Raw genomic sequence first — 19,618 nt, 5'->3', positions numbered from 1 at the left:
CTCGGGGCAGGGGCTGGAGCCAGGAGAGGTAGCTGTAACATTGGGTTCCTGGAACTGTGTCCCTGTGGGAATTCCACGCCCCGGCCCTTTGGCAACATGTCAAATGGTAGCAGCAAACACAGCCTGAGGGAAAAGGTAAGATCTTGGATCTGGGCCAACGCTAGATGCTCCCTGCTCCGTGGGAGAAGTTGGTTAGAGCTGTGACAAGTGCACAGAGGGTGGCAGTCTCGAAGAAATGAAGTCAGAAACCTCTTCATGGGGCTGTTGGTCCCAGAGGAGAGAGGTCTCCAAAGGCGGTATCTGCCAGCCAGAGATAGTCGTTCCAACAGTCGCTGGCCACGGGGCTAGGGATCCAGGAGGAATGTTGCCCAGTGAAGCCTGATCTAGTGAGGGATGCAGGCAGTGGGGGGCGGGGGACGTTCTCCAGCATGAGAAGCACCAGACCAAGCTGGCATTCCAACAGCACACGAGGAGGGCATTTCACACACTAGGGGAGAGCAGGTGCATCACAGAGGACTTCCTGGAGGAGGATTTGAAGGCCAAGAAAGGAGGAATGAGGACATACAGAGCATGGGCCTAGAGGGAGGGAGGGAGTGCAGGGACAGCGGAGACCAGAGGTAAACAGGAACAGGGAGCGTTCAGAGGAAGGCAATGTGAGAACATAAACAGCTGCACAAGCTCATTACGATTATTTCTTCACAGGGAGATGGTGACGGTGATGATGGGGGATGACGGTGGGCTCCCTCGTCATCACAGCTCACTCATTCTGGAGACGCGTGACTCAGAGAAGTCATGCGAGTGCGCCGAGCCTCAGGTCACCATCTGATAAATGGGGGACAGTGATGCCTTTGTCACAGTGTTCCATGGATGCTTTATGTTAAGTCACCAAAAACGGGACTCGGCACCAGGAGCGCAGCGTTCCCTGAGGTGCATTTTTTCCACAGATCACAATACCGAACCCATCTGATACTGGGTCCAAATCTGTTGTTCCGTGAACAGTCTTCAGGGTTGATTCACATTTTTCCTAGGCAGGCTTGGCGGGCGGCGGGGGGCGGGGGGGGCCTGCAGCGTTTCTTAGAGCTCGGTCTGTAAAGTGTTGCAGGGATCAGCAGCTTCGCTCTGCACCACACGATCCCAAGTGGATTTCCCACCAATTAGAGACTCCAGGAAGGAAGGAGAGGCCATGGGGCTGACCTTGCTGCCAAAGAGAATACATGAATGAATTCAGGAAACCAGGGTGAAGCTATGATGGGAAGAGCAGGCCCCCGTTCTAGACTCTGTGTTCAGGGTTCTTGCTCTAGGACAAGACGGTTTGGTTTGGAAACCATGGTTTAGACTGACAGTAGATGATCCCACAATGCCCCTCCCTTTTCCTCAGCAACACGGCCCCAGGTGTCTCCAGGGAACCCCGGGGCTCCACAGAACACAGGCAGATCATCACGGATATTTTCCACCCCTAGTCCATGCAAAAATCCTTCCACAGCATCTCTAACAGGCTTGCATCTGGCCTCTGCTGGAATCCTCCCAAAGACAGGGAGCTCATCACTTCTAACAGTTGACTCCACTGTTGGGGGAAAGCTCCAGATGCTCACCATTCTTCCTCGTGTCGAGTGTAGTCTTCCCTTCCGTAAGGAATCCATTTCTGAGTCCCGTCCTCTAGAGCGGTGAAAAATAAGGATACCCCTGCCCCTGTGTCCCTGACAGTCTTGCAGATAGGGTAGCATGTTTCCATACATTGGTTGTTCAGAAACCTGCCGCTCTCCCTAAGCACTGTTTGATTAAGCCATGCTATATCAAAAGTGCCTTGTTCCACCTAAGGGAACTTTCCAGATAAAGGAAGCTCACCTTTTAAAATGCAGGGCTGCTGGAACATGCAGGTTTTAATCAATTTGGGTGGGAATCTTGGTAAAGGACATATGCTTCCTTCAGTAACCTAAGTATACAAAACTCAGTTTACCGTTTTCAGTGAGTCAGATTGTGCTGGCTGGGCTGAGGGGGGTAAGAATTGGCCAGAGGAAGGAGGATGCTAGTTATCCTGGCAGGAAATGGCCTCAGACTATCCTGCTTCTTCTGCAGATCTCTTTACTGACAGCTGTCGTTTTCAGTTTCATCAGCCTCGGAACAACCCTTTCTGGGCTCCCCTCCCCGTTCATCCTTCCTCTGGCAGCTAAAGATAGAAAAACCAATGGAATGTAAGTCAGAAAGACCCCGAGTAAAAGAATCCTGCGTTGTCATGGTAGAAGTTAAATTATGAAACATAGCAGTCAGCCAAAAACGTGCAAAAAAAGAAAAAAAACAACAACAAAAAACTGGACTCCAGTGAGTTTTGACCTATCTGTGGAACTGTAAGTCAGTGGACAGTGTCTGCAGATGTAGCGCTCCCTTGGCCCATGTCCGCAGCAGACATCACTAATCAATGGCCTGGCCCCTTCCACTTGGCCCTGCCCATTCTATTCGGGTTCCGCCCCATCCACGGCATCCTTGCCAAGACAGCCTGCCAGGAAACCAGAACCAGTCTCCGAGTGACGACACAGGAGATGCTGGAGCCTGTTGAGTCTGTGTCCCTGTGCCAGGCGTTTGTCATCCCAGTGTCTCCTAGAATGGAGACAGCTCTCTTTGTCGCTTCAAGACCTTCATCTGCTTTTTTGAGCCTCTGCCAATTGGGGGTTTCCTGCAGGGAAAGAGAAGAGGAAGTGCAACTTTAATCTTCACCCCAATCGAGGGAGGTAGGCTTTATGAGTCGCGTTTCACAGATAAGGAAACCAAAGCTCAGAAGGGATGAGTTACTTGCTCAAAGTCAAACAGCCCCTAAGCGGTGGGCCATGATTGGAAAGCAGGTCTGTGTCACTCAGAAGTGATGAACCAGGGCCGTGCTTCCCAAGTGGATGGAGCTCTGGATATAAAATGAATATAATGAGAACTACAGGTTATTCAGTGATCATTCTAGTGGTTGTCACCATTCCTTACTCTTTCACAAACCCCGCAAGGTAGTTATTACCTCCATTTCTAGAGGAGGACATGGAGGCTCAGAGAAATGAAATCATGGGCCTGGGTGGTGGCAGTGCTGGAACCTGTATGACTGGTCTTTTTGCAAGTATTTACATCGCTCCCTGATCTCCCCCTGCAGTACCCGCCCCGTACCCCAGCATCCCTGTCTCCCGGGGCTCCTGACTTCATGTTTCTGCATAGTACATTCACTCCTCAGTAGATCATGTCTCTTGCTACTAGAAAGGAAGCTCAGTGACTGCAGGGAATTTTATCTGCTTCATTCATCAGTGTATCTCCATGCCCATAAAAGATGGCCTGGCACCTGCTAGGCGCTCAGTGAATTTGGGTGAACACATGAACTATTCTAAGTCCTTTCCTTGAAGCATCTGTGGAGTGCTGAAAAGATCCCGGCCGTTGACATCAGAATACCTGGCCCGAGGACTAGATCTAAGACTACAGGCATAACTCTCCGTCCCGTGGCCTCAGTAGTCTCATCTGTCAAATGGTCAGTGAGTAAGCCCAGTCCAGACTGTCATGAGGGTTGAGGGGTTAAGGTGTGCGAAGTGCCACCCATCCGAGGGGGCCTGGTTCCAAGCGTTGGCCAGAAAGCTTGTCCTGCCCCCTTCCCTTCAGCTGCTCTGTGGTTCCCCCTTGCCTCTGGAAAGAGGGTTTCCAGACTCCCTCATCCAACAGAGGTTTTGGGCAGCCTGTGCGGCACGTTCCCTGATACCAGCACCATCCAGACAAAAAGACCACAGCGTCCCCGTGGCTCAATTAGAAGTTAAAAATAAGACATATAGAAGCAGACTCTAGAAACACGTTCCGGCATCAGTCTGCACGGCCGTGCGGGGACCAGATGGCCCTGTGGAAACAGCTGTATCCCGGAGAAACCTCAGAGAAAAAGCAGAATGCATTATTGTTCTCACGTGTGGGCTGCATGTCACCCGTTCTTCAATCACGCGGCAGGCAGCAGAGCCCCTGGGTGGACGGCGCCAGACAGGGCCAGCCTCCAGGGGCCCTGCACGGGCATGGTAATTTCTAGAGCCTGAAGGAGCACAGCCTTGGCCTGGGGGGCCAGGGGCGAGGATAAAGGGAGGAGCCATGCAGTCAGGCCACTCAGGGGACGCGTCCAGGCTATGAGCACACCAGCGTGGCCTGTCTGCTTTGTTCCAGCTCCAGCCTGCACACATTCCTCCTTCACACCCCTAGGCTCTGGTTGTAATCCGTCCACACACGCCAGGTACTCTCCCTTCGTGTGCTTTTGCCTGCTGCAGCTCCCTTCCCTCTTCTGGCAGACTTGTCCTCCACGAGCCGACACCTTGCACAGTGTCTAAGAAGAGGACGACGGCTCTGGGAGCAGGACTGTCACACGTAAAATCTAAGCATTACTGAATATGAGAGTTCAGAGTTCCTGCCATTTACTTAGACTCTTTGAGCCTCAGTTTTCCTATCTGTAAAATGGGAACCACAACTAGTCCTATCTGACTGGGCTCAGTGAAGACTAAATGAGGCTGGACAGTGTGACACACAGCACCTGCCTCCCTCCCCACCGTCATTAAGTCTTGTTGGTGTTACGAATGCGTTGGTGTCAGGGAACGTGCCACGCAGGCTTCAGTATTGTCCTTGCTGATTTGCTTCTTTGTCTCCCCACCCAGACCAGATGAACAGTTTAAATGTAGAACCTGGGGTTCATTCCCCAATCCTAGCACATACCTGTCTGGGTGGTTTAATAAAGCAGCTCACCTGCTCCCCGGAAAACCACAGGGAAGAGGGCTGAGGTGGGTTTCAGGAGAGGTGCGTTCAAGTCCCAGCTTCTCTGAGCAAATCAGCTGAGGGCACTAGGGCAGCCCTGCCTGTCTCATTCAGATAGTGGGAGGAACAGATGAAGTCCTGGGTATCAAAGCGACAGAAAACTGAAAGTAATCGTAGGAAGTCTCAAGCAGGATACTGGAGTGTTGCTTTACCCACCAGATACTTCCACCCCTGTTGCTGAGGCATCAGAAGGAGAGGTATCTTAAGAAGGAGTAGACGCCTTGCTTGGTCTGTTGTACCCTGTCTTCATCATTCACCGGCTAGAAGAGGCAAGTAGGTGTCTTAAAGTAGCACAAGCAATTTAAAATGGGCTCAGCATGCTGGAAGGGTTATTACTTGCATAAGTCCAAATGGGTGTTTCTGATTGGCAGGTGGCTTTTCTCCAGGTTCAGTGGCCCAGACTCCTTCCATCTTGTGGCTCTGCCCTCCAGGGAGCCTTGGACTCCACCGCCAGATGGCCTTGTTCTGGCCAACAGAGAGGAGTGTGCATGAATCTGCCTTGAAAGTGGGGCCTGTAGTAGCGAGAAGCTGCCCACATTCCACTGAACAGCCTTGGCCGTGCAGGAAGGTTGGGAAGGCAGCCTGGCTGTGCGCCCAGGAAGAGAAGAGACCATGAATCTTGGTGCATGCAGAAGGTCCCCATCACTGGAGAGGACACATGCATTCAGTCCCCTGTAGTCATAGAACCATCTAGCATTAAACCTGGAAAGAGCCTCAGAGATTGACTAACAAGGCATTGTAGTGACTTGGTCTCATACAAGAATGAGGGGAGATACATGTGGAGGTAATATTTCAGCTCTGTTCGCTCATCATGTGACCTTGAACAAGTGGCTAAACCTTTCAGATGATGAATGCTTTCATCTGTAAACAAGGCAGACCGCTGTCCCTAAGCCACAGCGTCAGTGTGAATATTCAAGGAGAAAATGCTTGCAAAGCTCCCAGCATGTTCCCTGACCCTAGTGGGCACTTGATCCTTGAGAGATCTTTTCAGAAACCCAAACCCCTTGTCTTAGCAATCGGATAAATGACTTGCTAAGGTCACATGGAGAGTGAGTGTCAGAGGGATCCGGTCTCTGTTTCCGGTTTTTCCCATAACCTCTCTCCATAGTTTTTCCGGACTTTGAACGGAAGTTTACTGGGAAGCCAGGGACGTGCTTCCAACCCCTCTGAATCCTCCAGCATGACCAGCCATCACCTGCAACAGCTCAGAGGTCAATCCAGGCCACTGTCCTTAAGGATGGGAAGAAAGAAATGTAAACTGCTTAAAGGGCCATTTTCCCTGGAGTCCAGATCTCCCTGTGCCTCAGCTGGCTGCCCAAAGAAGCAATTTAGCAAATGCATTTTATCTCAGGAGAAATCTGTCTTTTGTTTCTGTGACTTGCTTGTCAGGAGCCTACCGCTCCCCCTGTGGCCACAGTATGGAGTGCCGTGGCGTTCAGCCCTGTTAATGAAAGCCCTCCCTCCTGCTCAGCATCTCCCCGGAGAAATCACCCATACTCTAGGTGGGAAGGGGGTGTCGTTTTTTAGGGGGCTTCAGCCCTCCCCCTGAGATAACCTCAGCCTTGCAGCTAGCAAGAAGAAATCCTAATTTAGAATTTGAAAAGGTACATCATGTAATCATAACATCGCTTGGGTTTTGCGTAGCACTTTACAGTTTGCAAAGCACTTCTACACGCATTAGCTCCTTTGAGCAAATTGCAGGGAACTCGTTAAGGACAGAAAAGTAGAAAGGAGCCAATAAAATTCATCTGTGAACCCACCAGTCAGAGAAAAGCTTTGTTAACATTGTAATGTGTTCCCTTTGGTCTCTTTTCTATGTGGCTTTTTGTTTGTTTGTGTCTTTGCTGTATCGGGATCTTACGGCAGATGCATTTTTATCGGCTGCTTTATCATGGAGCATTATGCCTTCCACTGTCTCTTTGATCCTTGCATCCATCCCCGAGGAGCGGAGTCCCCTCACTGCAAAGATGCCCGTGGTGTGAGGTCCCAAGGCTGGCTTCTCAGTCCGGAACTGCTTCTCCCTAGCCGTGCAACCGGCAGATTACTGAAACCCTCTGAGCCTCAGTTTCCTCCTTTATAAAACAGAGGTGTGTGTGCTGAGGGATTAAATTAATAAAGCAACCCACCTGAATGCACTTAGCACCACACCTGGCACAGAGCGGGCACTGTATCCGAATCAGCTGAGCGAAGGGATAAACCGCCACGTTGAGAATGACTGTAACATTAAACTCAAGGAAGGCATCTGGCTGGTCCAGGGTGCCGTGGATTTTGACATCCTATGTCGGACATCATAGCTGATATGTTTGCCATGATACCCGGTGTGGTTGGTAGACACAGTGTTCCCCAGACCCTTCCCCTTCAGCGCTGTGATGGCCACAGGTGACCTAGGGATGCGGATGCCACTGAACCACAGCATTGGTACCTGGAAGTTTCTAGAGGCTACTTATCCCCAGGACTGCTGATCGACCCTTCCGACCAGGTCAGGCCATGCTCTGGTCATTGTGGAAGCACTTTCATTGGTCACTCTTCCTTTTTTAACACAAGGACATGGCTGTGAGGACATCTGGTAGGGGCCTGGTGGGCACACAGGGTGCTCTAGATGTTCTAGGTACAGGAAATTGAGAGATGACTAGGATACAGCTCCTACCTTGAGGAGCCCACTGTATACAGGTGCCTTTCAGAAAAGGGCTCTCGGAGCTCTTTACCTTGGAACATTGTTTTTTCCAGACTCAAGGGTATGTGCCTGCATATATAGAGAGAAACCCCTGTACACACATGCATTTCTCATGCTCTGGCCACTGATTCCCCTTCTCCCATGAGGAGGATACCTATTCTTTCAAGGCTCATCGAAGAAAAGGCCCCCCACCACGCACACGTCCATACCCATCTTCACATGTCCCCACTCCCGTCTTCCCTGAACCGAAGCCATGCACTCCTGTCACCTTAAAAACAGCACACAAATGAAACCACGCCCCACCCCGCTGAAACAACCCCGCTTTTGCAAAGAGCTTTGCAGATGTTTATGCTCTGAAAGGGAATAATTGCGAGTGTTCTTTTGCAGTGTGGGCGAGAGCGAAGGAGGGTATGAGTTGGTTGAGTTTCCCATTACAGGGAGACATTGTGGTTTCTAGGTATATTTGGGTTCCTCAAGGAGGAGGATGTGGGGAGTGTGTCCAACACTCGTGAGACAGAAGCGCGATCCAGGCTCAGTGAGCTCCTGCCTTCCCTGCCCTCGCCCGACTGTCTCCTCCAGGTGGTGGCTGAGGACAGAAAGCAGCTGTCCAGGGACCCCTGGGTGTCTCAATGGTTAAGCGTCTGCCTTCTGCTCAGGTCATGATCCCAGGGTTCTGGGATCAAGTCTGGCATCGGGCTTGCCGCTCAGTGGGGAGTCTGTTTCTGCCTCTCCCTCTACCTGCCTCTCATGTTGTTTACGTGCATTCTGTCTCTCAAATAAATAAATAAAATCTTTAAAAATAAATAAAGGAAGGAGGAAGGAGGGAGGGTAGGGTGGGAGGAAGGAAGGGAGGGAAGAAAGAAGGAAAAGAAAGAAAGCATCCTTCCAGGTGTCTCCCCTCCCTAACTCTGATAACCACCGTGGTCATAGACGACGTCTGCTGTGTCTTTAAGTCAAACACCATAGTCTGTCCATGCAGGATCTCTCGGCATCCTCCAACAGCCCCCTGGGTCGTTCCTGTTATCATCCCCATTTTACACTTGAGGAAGCTGAAGCTCAGAAGGGTTAAGCACCTCCCCCGCTCGCCCAAGACTGTACAGACCCGAGTGGGATAGAACCCGTGACCTCAGCCACCGTGCCGTGTGTGCTTCTTGACCTGAGGCTGAATGAGCACCTTTCCTGGAGAGGTAGCCCGGTAGTAGAGGGACACAGACCCCAGTTCGACCTCCCTGAGTGGCCTCAAGATCTTGAGGCTGCCTTTCAGCTGTCAAATGCGGCTGCACCTGCCCCACTGGAGGGCTCCAAGGAAAGAGATCACGCGTACCCAGCACCTTGCCGGCGGCGTGCTCGGTTGCTATCCAGCATGTTTTCAGCCATCACAGACCTTGAACTGCAAATACAGGAGCAGATAATGGGCTTAAGGATGATCACCCTCCATGTATAACATTAGAGGATACGGAAGGAAAATCAGGCAGGCCTTCTAATGGTCACAGTCTTCACGTAGGTATTTCTCCTGCTCACGGCACATGAATATTAAGCATCTGTCATGCCGTGGGCACGGTGCTAGGGGCAATGGTAAAGTGTCACCGTGTCTCCAGGAAAGTTGCCCTGAAATAATTTGAGTTCGAACTGACAAGTGCTTTAGCGGAGTTAGGAATTGAGGGTTCTTGAATCAGGAGAAGTGGACCCGCTGTAGCCAGCATAGTTAGCAGAGGTCTCAGAGACGGACTCCGTGTCATCCAGGCTGAGTCTTGAAAGGTAAATAGAAAGTGTCCTGGTGGAGAAGAGTGGGTGAGGGGAGGGAGGGACGTCGAGAGGGAAGAAATGTACAGAGTCGCAGAGGAAAGGAGGGAAAGGCGAGTTCGGGGAACAGAGAGATCGCTGGTACAAATACAGAGAACACGGAGGAGTGGGGGCACTGGGTCAGAGAGAGAGGATGTGATTGTCAGCAAGGATCTGGGTTTAATCCTGCAGGTCAGAAGGGGTCGTTTGGCTCCTAGAATGTTAAATGGAATGAGAACTACAGTTTCCTGGCCTTACATGAGTCACACCGTTGGCATAATGGGAGTCTTCAAATAGGCCAGGACTTGAACCTCGAAAACTGAAAAGTCTCCCTGATTGCAACGGTGTTAACCATGTTAAAAATCTTCATAATGGGCGAGAACATCTCCTCGATCACTGGACCTCCACGGGTTCTCCCCCTCCCCACCCCAGCAGCATTTGGAAGTAGGTGGGTACATTTGGAGTTGTACAAGGCTGCCTGGAGAACTCTACCGGCATTTAGTAGGGTGGGGCCCAGGAGGCTAACTGTTTGGGGATCTGTGGGACAGGGCACATTATGGAAAAGCTCCCTGCACAAATACCAGTGACACCCCCCCCCATCGATTATCTATGGCTCCAATACCGTAAAACCTCAGTGGGATTCAATGAGAAGTGTTCATTGAGGAGGCAGCCGTGCTGAGTTTGGCCTGGCTTGCTCCCACACCTAGGGCAATTGCAGAGTTTCTGCTCTCCTCCAGGTGTGTCTCGTCTTCCAGCAGGCCACCCAGGCATTTTCTCATGGTAGTGGTGGAGGTTCGAGAAACACGTGGTTCTTCTTGAAGCCTAGTCTCACTATGAGGGCAGCGTTGCTTCTCTACCATTTTATTAGCCAAAGCAAGTCTCACGACAGAGTAGAGATGTGGGAGGGGGTGAAGAGTCAAAGGGATTAACACAGTCACGTGCTGCCGCTCACATCTTGAGAAATAAGGCCATAGCTTAATCTAGTTTTATCTACGAAGACAGTGGTTTTCGTTTCGCTGAGACAGGGTCATACAGAAGTGAGTTAATGTAATTCTTGTTTACTATACGTTGGCTTGGAGATTTAAAATATGCATACACCTTCTTGGAAAACTGCTCTGTTACCCTCAGTTAAGTGAGTAGCTCTAGCCATGAAAACTGTAATCTACATCCAGCTATCTGCCGTCGTGTAATGGACTAGGCTGATGTCATAGAAAAAATATTAGAATGAGCCATAGCACCTTTGGCAAATTCAGCTGAAATATAGTTTGCATATAATAAATTCACCCATTCTAAGCGTATAGTTTGTTGACTTCTCACAAATGTATACCCATGGAACCATCACTGGAACCATGACCTAGAACATTTCCATCCCCCCAAAAAAGTTCTCTCCTGCTTCTCCCCAGTCTATCCCCTCTGCCCCCACAAATCCACTGATCTCATTTCTTTTCCTATTGAAGTTCTTTTACTGTTTCACTGCAAATCTTCATCTATGAAACCAGCCCAGTCACCCCTGCCTGGGAGGGATATGGTGGGGTTGGCATGACATGGTTGTGTATCGGGCAGCTGTACATCCTCAGATCTGGATATTGTGCATCTGCGTCCGCCCGTGTCAGATGCTAAGTCCTTGGTTCCCTGCTGACAAGTCATCCAGCTCTTGCACTGGTTGGGGTAGGAAGGCAGGTAGAGCTATGTAAAGAACTTCTACAGGCAGATTAAGAGAGCAGGACTTCCCAAGAGTTAGAAACAAGAAGGAAGAGTGGATGCCAAGACTCGGATGAAATGAAAGGCACAGATCTTGACATTTTGTTTATGGGTTGGTTTAGTCTTTCTCTTCAATACCTGGTACAGGTATTGACATCTGTAGCCCTAGGTGGGAGAAAGAACTCATGCAAAGGCTCCATTTGGATTTTGATACTCTGTTCCCTGTTATGTGGAATTGTACTGAGTCACCTACCAAAGCATTTTCTTGTTTGTTTTTAAGGAGTTTGTGGTTGCTTACATATTTGTCAGTGGTGACCACCATCATTCTCAGCTCAGAGGAGGCTTGCTTCTCAGATGGAAAGGACAACTGCCCCTCATCATTGCCTTTTTAAAATTAAATGTAGAGGAAACTAAAACCAGTGATCCTGTTCTCCCGCATTTGACCCATCAACAACGTTCAGTGAATAACCGACTCAGGCGAGGGCAGGCTCCTGGCTCCTTGGGGTGTCCCTTCTTGGTCCCATACCCCCTTCTCCGACATTTCAGCTCCAGAAGCAGCTCTCTGAGCTCGATGAGGACGACCTGTGTTACGAGTTCCGGCGAGAGCGGTTCACTGTCCACCGAACCCACCTGTACTTCCTGCACTATGAGTATGAGCCTGCTTCGGACAACACGGATGTCACCCTGGTCGCTCAGCTTTCCATGGACAGGTAGGCCGATGGGTCCTAACCTCCCCACAGCCCCACCCTGCAGCTCTACACTCAGTCAAAGGGAAAAAGGAGAGATGGCCTGACAGCCATAGGCTTGGGTCACACTCCTCTCCAGCCCTGAAAACAAGGGCTCTTGTCTTCCGGTGAGGGTGGTGGTTTTGAGAATAGGAGAAGAATTGATTCTAAAGAATAGAGCTCTACTCAGACTACCTCAAGGAAAGGGGGGGTATTATAGGGGTTATATATATATATATAGTGATTCTATAGTATATTCTATATATTCTATATTATATTCTGGAATCACTATCACTGCGGGAAAGCAATCACTGTTTCTTTTTCTTACTGTATTGATGTGACAAACATCCACCAGACCTTTATCTGGAAGTACTGATGAGATTCCTGTCCTTATGGGGCTGACAGTCCAGTGCACTGATTGTCCACCTTGGCTGGGGACATACTGAATCACCTGGGGGGCTCTTAAGACAAATTCACCTTCGAGCTCCATTGCAGACCAGTTAAGTAAGAACATTTGTATGGTGGAGACCTTGCATTGTTTCACACTTGGAATGTGCAGCCAGAGTTAAGAACATGAGTGTAGCGGTATGAACAGCAAATTGATAGTTGAGTAAAATTATTATAACTGTGATAAGTGCTTTGGAAGGAACTGAGACTGATAATAACAATGTCAAGAGAAGGACCTTCCTTGGGAGATGTGGTCAGGGGAAACCTAAGGAGGGGGCATTTCTGCAGAGACCTAAAGGAGGAGAAAAGGAGTCAGGAATGTGAGTTGCTGAGAAAAACAAAAACAATTCCAGGTGGGTAAAATAGCAAGTGTAAAGGCCCTGTGGTAGGAGGGGGCTCGCACATTCAGAAACATGGTGGAAGTATGCTGAGGCATAGTAGCAGGGACATGGCGTGAGATGAAGATTATAGAACATTTGAAACCCACCAAAACATTGGATTTTATTCTCAGTGTGGTGAGAAGTTATTGAAGACATTTACACAAAGTTTTATGATCCAGTTTATGTTTTTGAAACCCTCTCTCTCACTGCCAGGGGTGCGTGGATTCAAAGCCCCGAGGTCACTCACTCCAGGCTGTACTTTTCCATACCTGGTGTCCTGGGTGTCTCCCTCCAATCTCCGCCCACCGGCTTTCTCTTTGATTGACACACAGCCCACGGGGGCTCCCTACCCCCAGTTTCCTTCCTACCGTTCCCTGTCCGCTCCCACAATTAGGGAATCTGATGGGCTCATTCTCGCTTAGAGTCATCTCAGAGATGCCTCTCCAGCCTCTGGCTGCAACTGCAGGGGCCTGTTTCTGGGACCGCATGGGTCCGTGCCTGTGGCGTGCTGAGAGCGGTACCTGGCACGCTTGTTAAGTGTTCAGTAAATGCTCGTTATTTGTGGGGAGTGATTAAAGCATGGGCAAACCAGTACAGGAGCAAGCCCTCGGACACAAAAAGGTTCACGTGCAGAAAGGGGTCTGGGAGCTGGGAGGAGCGCGTGGAACCTTGCATCCAGAGACATCCAGGAATGAGTCACACAGAGCGTGGCTGATGGAAGCAGACTCCGCGCCTTGAGAGTCCCACTGTGCGTTGGCGGATGCTTTTTTGTGGAACTCAATGGCTCCATGGGCTGGGGGTTTCCTGGAGGTTCGTAGGCCTCAGGACTCCCATGCAGAAACACAGAGAACTTGCAGAACATAATAGGTAGCAGGTAGAGATGAGCTGGGATGAAGGGGAAAAACCCAGAGCTGTCCCGCACCAGCTCTGACCTGACCTGCCGTGTGACCTCAGGCAAAGTCTTTCTCTTCTTGGGGCCTCAGGTTCTGAATCTCCAGCATTCACGTGACCACTCTGGAACTACTGTGTGAGCATCTGTAACTGTGGTGTGCCGGGCTCTTGTGAGGTTGGGGATATTTATAAGAAGACCCTGCTTTTGCCTTCAAGGAGTAGAGAGCGTCTTCATGACTCTGTGTATTAGTTGTCTGCTGGAGTAGAATAGATTGCCACAGATTTAGCAGGTTCAATAACTTCAGTATCTTGCAGTTTGGGAGGTGTCCAGAGTCTGGAGGGGTGCTAGCAGGGTCTCCTGCTCAGCTCCCAGGACTACCATCAAGGTGTTGGCTGGGGGCTGTGATCTCACGGGAGTCAGGGGCCTCCGCTAAGCTCACTCGGCTTTTGGCAGAATTCAGTTGTAGGACCGAGGTCCCCGGTTCCTTGCTGCCTGGTGGCTGGGGTCCTTCTGAGCAACAGGAGGCCACCCTTAGGTCTTCGCCATGTGTTCCTCTGACGGCGCGGCAGCTTCCTTCTTCAAAGCCAGCGGGAAACTCTATGCAGTCCGTTCCATCCCGTGATCCACGGAAGCCGCATTCCGTCCCACTCCCGGGTCCGGCTCACACTCAAGGGTGGGGTTGGACGGGTGTGCATGCCACAGGGCAGCAGTTGTGGGGGCTACCTTGGAATGCAGCCTGCCACAGACAGGTAACAGGTTCTTACTCTAGACAGATGCTGTGGGAGGAGCCCCCAGCCCTGCTGAGCAGTGGAGAAAGGGAGAGACAGGGAGTGGGTCCAAGGGGAGATGTTGCAGCATTGTATCGGAGGCTCAGTAGACAGCTGGTAGGAAGCACACAGGGAGAGAACAGGGAACATGCAGCATATTCAGGGAACAAAGAGGCCCCCCGGCCTGCTGAGAACACACAGGCTCTGGTATGGTTACAGCTTAAGGCATGGGGGAGAAAAAGGGGAACAGATGGGATTACAGAGGGCAGTGGGGAAACCAGGGCAGGTAGCACCCCACCAGTTCAAACTCATCAGCGAGGCTCCATAAAGGACTGAGCTAGACCAGAGCCTCTGAGTCACCCCTAAACTTCTGTGTCTCTTTGGCCTCTCACCCAGCCTTCGATTCGGGTGTGGACACTCCGCCACTGAGCAGCACTTAAGCGAGTGACCTGGCCATAACAGACCCCTCTTCCCATTTCTCTTCCCTTTTCCTCCTCTATGCCATTTCAAATGAAAATAAAATCCAGTCCTTGAGATTCATGCTGATTCATGGTTGAGATTAGTCTTCTGTTCTCCAGGCGGCAATGCAAGTGCCCCTCAGGCCCCTCAAGATGGGTTATCTGAAGCTCAGAGATTATAGTCTGCCCAGATGAGTGAGTTCCAGATAATTCCAGCTTAGACCATCCTGGTTTTCCTTGGTCCCGTTCACGTCTCCTGTTCGTACGTTTTGTTTATTAACAAGATATGCTGAATCGGGGTTAGTGGCCAGTGGGTACCTCCAAACTCAGGAAAAAGTGAAAGAGACAAATCCGACATACTTTCTAATCAGAATCAGGTGCCCTGATGTTGAATAATTTGGACCCTGGAGTCAGGCACTGTGGGGTCTTGGTGACTCTACCACTTCTTGGCTTTGACCTTTGGGCAGATCAGCTCTCCAAGCCTTGGTTTCCTCATCTCATAATTCGGGAATGACAATGACAGTAGCTCCCCGCAAGGTTGTTGTCATGACCAGATGAGTTCACGCATAGCTGGGACTGAGCCCCAACATACAGTCCGAGGCTCCCTATCATGTCATAGCACCATTGGCCAAAATTTTCATATTTGTGGTACAAAAGGCCACTAGAATCACAAAGAGCTCTGGGTTCAAATTCCACTGGCTCCCTTCCTCCTCTGCTGGTGATGTTGGGCAAGTCACTAACACCTTTGGTTATCTTTCTCCTCATACAGAGAGTTAAAACCTAGGGTCCTGATCAGGGTTAAATGAGAGGCTGTCTGGGAAAGCCCTTGGTACGTATTTGCATTCAGCGAATATGTACGGATCTGAAAACCTTGACCGCACATGGTCGGTATTTAGGAGAGGGAAAGCGATATAGGAAAAAAGAAAAAAAAAAAAGAAATATCTGGATTCAAAGTCCGGCGGCACCGCTTCCTCGCTGTGTGGATTTGGGGCTAGTTAGGCTTCTTGAGCCTCATCCGACTTACCTGTGAAGTGGCAATGATACCGTCTGGGTCACAGATCGGTGTCTGGGTTTTTATAAAATGAGGTTCTAAAGTGCCCAGCGAGTAGGTCTTCAACAAATACTTGGTTCCCTTCCCTTGCTGCTTTTTCTCTCTGTGCTAGCTATGGAATTTGCAATCTGGAATGCACAGCAATTAGAGAGGTTTTTAACTTATTAACATCCCAAATCCTTCTGTATACAGTTGCCATCAATAAAAATCCTTTTATTGGGGCAAAACAGAGCCTCGCCTCCTGGTGCCGACTGGAAGCATCCTCCCGGCCAGCCAGGGCTGCAGGACCCTTGGCAGGACCTTCCGTCCCAGCCTGCTTAAAAGAAAACCCTGGCCGCTCTCACATCTGCCGTGGACACTAAGCACAGAGGCCTTCCCTTCAAACCGCACACGTCCCCGGCGTGGCAGGCACACAGTTCCCCCCCTAACGCGCTGTGACAAGTATCGCCATCCTGACAATACCCCAGAGAACCCAGGGACTTCCACACCCTAACGAGAGTGGCTTAGCGGGACATAATAAAAAATCATCGAGCACTACCACAAGCTGGTGGAGACAGTAGGAATTCCTCCTTCCGCTCCATCCTACACGTCCAATTACAATGCGGCAGGCTGACTGGTGCCTGTTGGATTGATTTTTAATTGAAGAAACATTTCGGGTGTGTTTGTAAACCTTTGAGTCAGAAGTAGGCCCTGCGTGAATGCCACAAAGAATTAGGGGAGCCAGTGTGCGGGCTCCCGTGCCTTGCTCTCTCTAGAATTCTGTTCAGAAAGAATGACCGCAGAGCTGGCTCCTCTCCCAGCACGCAGGAGACAGCCCTCCCATCCCAGCAGCTGCTGAGAACGGTTGATAGGGACAGGGGTGGGGGGACTGGCCAGGGGGGCCCCGGGTCACAGCGTCCTTGCTACCTGGCCGAGGGACCCTTGCTCTCCTGTATTCCTTTGACAAAGTGCAACTCCAGAGACTCACGTGGCTGATGGGCTCCGTTTTCTGTGAGTGGAGGAAAGAGAACCTTAGCTGGGGTCATGGGGCCCACGCTTCAGATCACGCAGGAGCTTCTTAGAAATTCAAATTCTTGGTCCCACCCAGCCCTAGCCAACGGGGACCTCGGGAATCAGTGCTGGAGTGACCTTGGGCGTGCTTCAGTTCGGAAAAGCACTGTTCTAGACAGTGAAAGGGAACTCTTTCTCCATGTAACAGCCCGAGTGATCTTCTAAAACTCTATCTTCCTTGACTTACAGGGGGTGGGGTTATGGCCCAATGCACCCATCATCGGCTGAAAATACATAAGTCGAAAGAAAGTACACTTAATGCTCCTAACCTGCCAAGTGTCCTGGCTTAGCCTCGCCAACCTTAAACGTGCTCAGAACACTTACATCGCCCTCCAGCTGGGAAAATCATCTTAACACAAAGCCTGTTTTATAACAAAATGTTGACCATCTCACGCAATTTATGGAATGCTTTACAGAAAGTGAGAAACAGAACGGCTGTCTGGGGGCAGCATGATGGCCGGTGTATCCGTTGTTGAGCCCTGCCGGGACTGACCGGCATCACGAGAGAGCGTCCCTCCTGCATGTGGATGGCCTGGGGGAGAAATGCACTTGCAAAACACAAAGCATGGTGTCTCCGGAATGCATATCACTTTCGCACCATGTAAAGTTGAAAAATTGTTAAGTCAACCCATCATAAGCTGGGGACCGTCTGTCTGTATCTCAGGTCAACATCTTTAAAACTCTCCGATGATTTCTCATTGCAGTTAGAATGGTACTATGGCTGGGGCGCCTGGGTGGCTCAGTGGGTTAAAGCCTCTCTCTTCAGCTCAGGTCATGATCTCAGGGTCCTGGGATCAAGTCTCACATTGGGCTCTCTGCTCAGCAGGGAGCCTGCTCCCCACCCCCACCCTCTCTGTCTGCCTCTCTGCCTACTTGTGATCTCTGTCTGTCAAATAAATAAATTTTAAAAAAAAGAATGGTACTACAGCGGTCCACTATGGCCTTCCTGCTCCCCAGCATCTTCTGTCCTTCTGCCCCTCACTCGCCCGTCTTCCCTCTGTTCTTGCTTGAACGTGCTACACTCAGTTCCCGCAAGGGCTACTCTGTCTCCTTGGAAAGCTTCTTGCCCAGACTTCCTCTGGGCTGGGTCCTTCTTCTTATATCCAAGTCTCAAATTTGGGACATGGCCTTCCTCGGCCAGCCCTCAGGGTTCCTCCTCTCTGTTTCCTGTTCCGCCTGCCTTTTTAGCCCTCCGCCCCATCGGAACATGTCACGGGTGGATCTGTGTCTTCTCCCTCCACCAGAAGGAAGCTCCAGAAGTTCAGGAACCTTGTCTCTTTCGTTCGTCCCAGGACCCAGCATGTACACCTGCACATCGTAGCTATGTAATAAGTATCCGTTGGATGCGTGCATGTTTGAAAGGCAGAACGAGAACCTAGGGAAGGGGCTGCAGCTGCTATATGTTGAGTACCGGCTGCGTAGTTCACTTTGTGCCGGTCACTTTATAGAGAAGCTTAGTAAATGGGCTTGTCAGCAGGGGCAGGGGCAAGCCCCCCTCCCCCAACATGAGTACCGTTTAACACCTGTTTGTGTCCTGTGTGAAGCAGGTCACATGGCCATCCCAGAACCAGCAGGGGGGTATCCGCAGAGGCTGTAGACTGAGAGAGAGGAGTGATTTGTAGTCATCTACGGAGGTATTACTGTCCGCCCTGTGCATGCATAGAAACAGAAACCCGAAGAACCGTCATCTCTTGCTCAGGGATGCAGACACAGCTGAGAGTTCAAACCCAGTTCTCTCTGGCCCCCAGAGCCCACCGTGGCACCTCCATACCATGCAGCCCGCCTTGCTCTCACCAGCTGCCTTGTAAGGAGGGAGCTCCCCATCCCAGCAGAGGCCAATGGGCCTTCTGGAATTCCTTCCGACCCAGTCTTGTAGGTTTCTGACTCGGCTGCCTCCCTGACCGCTCCTTTGTCCCTAGACAGAGCGCACGAGCCTTCCTGACTCAGCAGAACTCCCTTGGGTAACACTGGCTCCTGTCTAGACCTTTCTGACATCTCCTTGGCCCTTCTGGAGCCTTTGCCCTCCTCTGGGCAGCGTGAAGCAATAGTGGGCCCTCCGGGGACTCAGAGAAGAGCATGGGCCTGTGGGCTGGGACCGTGGGTGCTAGCACTCAGTCACCCAGTGCTCTTGAGCAAGCCGTGCCCCGCTCCAAGGCTGAGCTTTTCCATCATCCAGATGGCATCATCCGACCAAGAAAACCTCTACAGTTCTTTACAAACTGAAAATTCCGTACTTTGAGGATTAACCTTTGTCTCTTGAAACCCTCCCCCTTGTCCCCCGTCCTTGCTGTGCTATATACGTTATTGTCCGGTGTAAGAGACCAGAGAGCGACTCAGCCCAGGACTGCCCATAGAAGGAGCCGCACAGGACAGCCTTAGGGCACAGGTGTGGGGAGACGCAGCCAGGAAAGGGGTCAAGAGAAGGGCGTGTCTTGGAGCCAGTCCCCCAGACAGACTAAGGAGGAGGAGGAGGAAGGAAGGCACAGAAGCTGACCCAAAGGAAGAACACATTCATGTCTGGGGAAACGGGCAGCGGAGACAAGATCCTTGGGGACATTTATCCCAGGCTGCCCTGTAGTTCCGTACGGAATACCGGCCTGGGGTCTGGGCATGGGGATCGGCCAGACATGGTGTCAATCCAGCTGCCCCGCTGAGTAGCTACGGGACTTGAAAGAAGTCCCTTCACCTCCTCGAGCTTCCTTACCCGGAACCCAGTGACGAGAATCAAGTTCATGGAGTCAGCATGAATGTTGAACGGTAACAGTGGAAATGCAGCCGGCACGGCACCCTCCAAGCAGCAGAGACATGGTAGGGATTCATGCTGTCGCCCTCACATTTTTATATGTTGTCCTCATTACGAGAAACCTCAGTCTGTCGCTGTTGTTCAGGTC

The 19,618-nt window shown here is 50.9% G+C and overlaps 1 protein-coding gene across 3 annotated transcripts in view; it reads left to right on the top strand.

The window, feature by feature from the left end:
• LARGE1 (LARGE xylosyl- and glucuronyltransferase 1) overlaps nucleotides 1-19,618 on the top strand; it is a 528,909-nt gene that overhangs the window by 477,353 nt on the left and 31,938 nt on the right. For all 3 annotated transcript variants that reach the window (XM_047740096.1, XM_047740097.1, XM_047740094.1), the window contains exon 11: nucleotides 11,504-11,667. In XM_047740096.1, the coding sequence (XP_047596052.1) occupies nucleotides 11,504-11,667 (164 nt within the window). The remainder of the gene's footprint in view (nucleotides 1-11,503; nucleotides 11,668-19,618) is intronic.

This window comes from Lutra lutra, chromosome 8 (genome assembly GCF_902655055.1).
Source record: "Lutra lutra chromosome 8, mLutLut1.2, whole genome shotgun sequence".
NCBI classification, from domain to species: Eukaryota; Metazoa; Chordata; class Mammalia; order Carnivora; family Mustelidae; genus Lutra; species Lutra lutra.
Note: the sequence above shows the minus strand (reverse complement) of the source record. Positions and strands in the feature narration are given on the sequence as shown.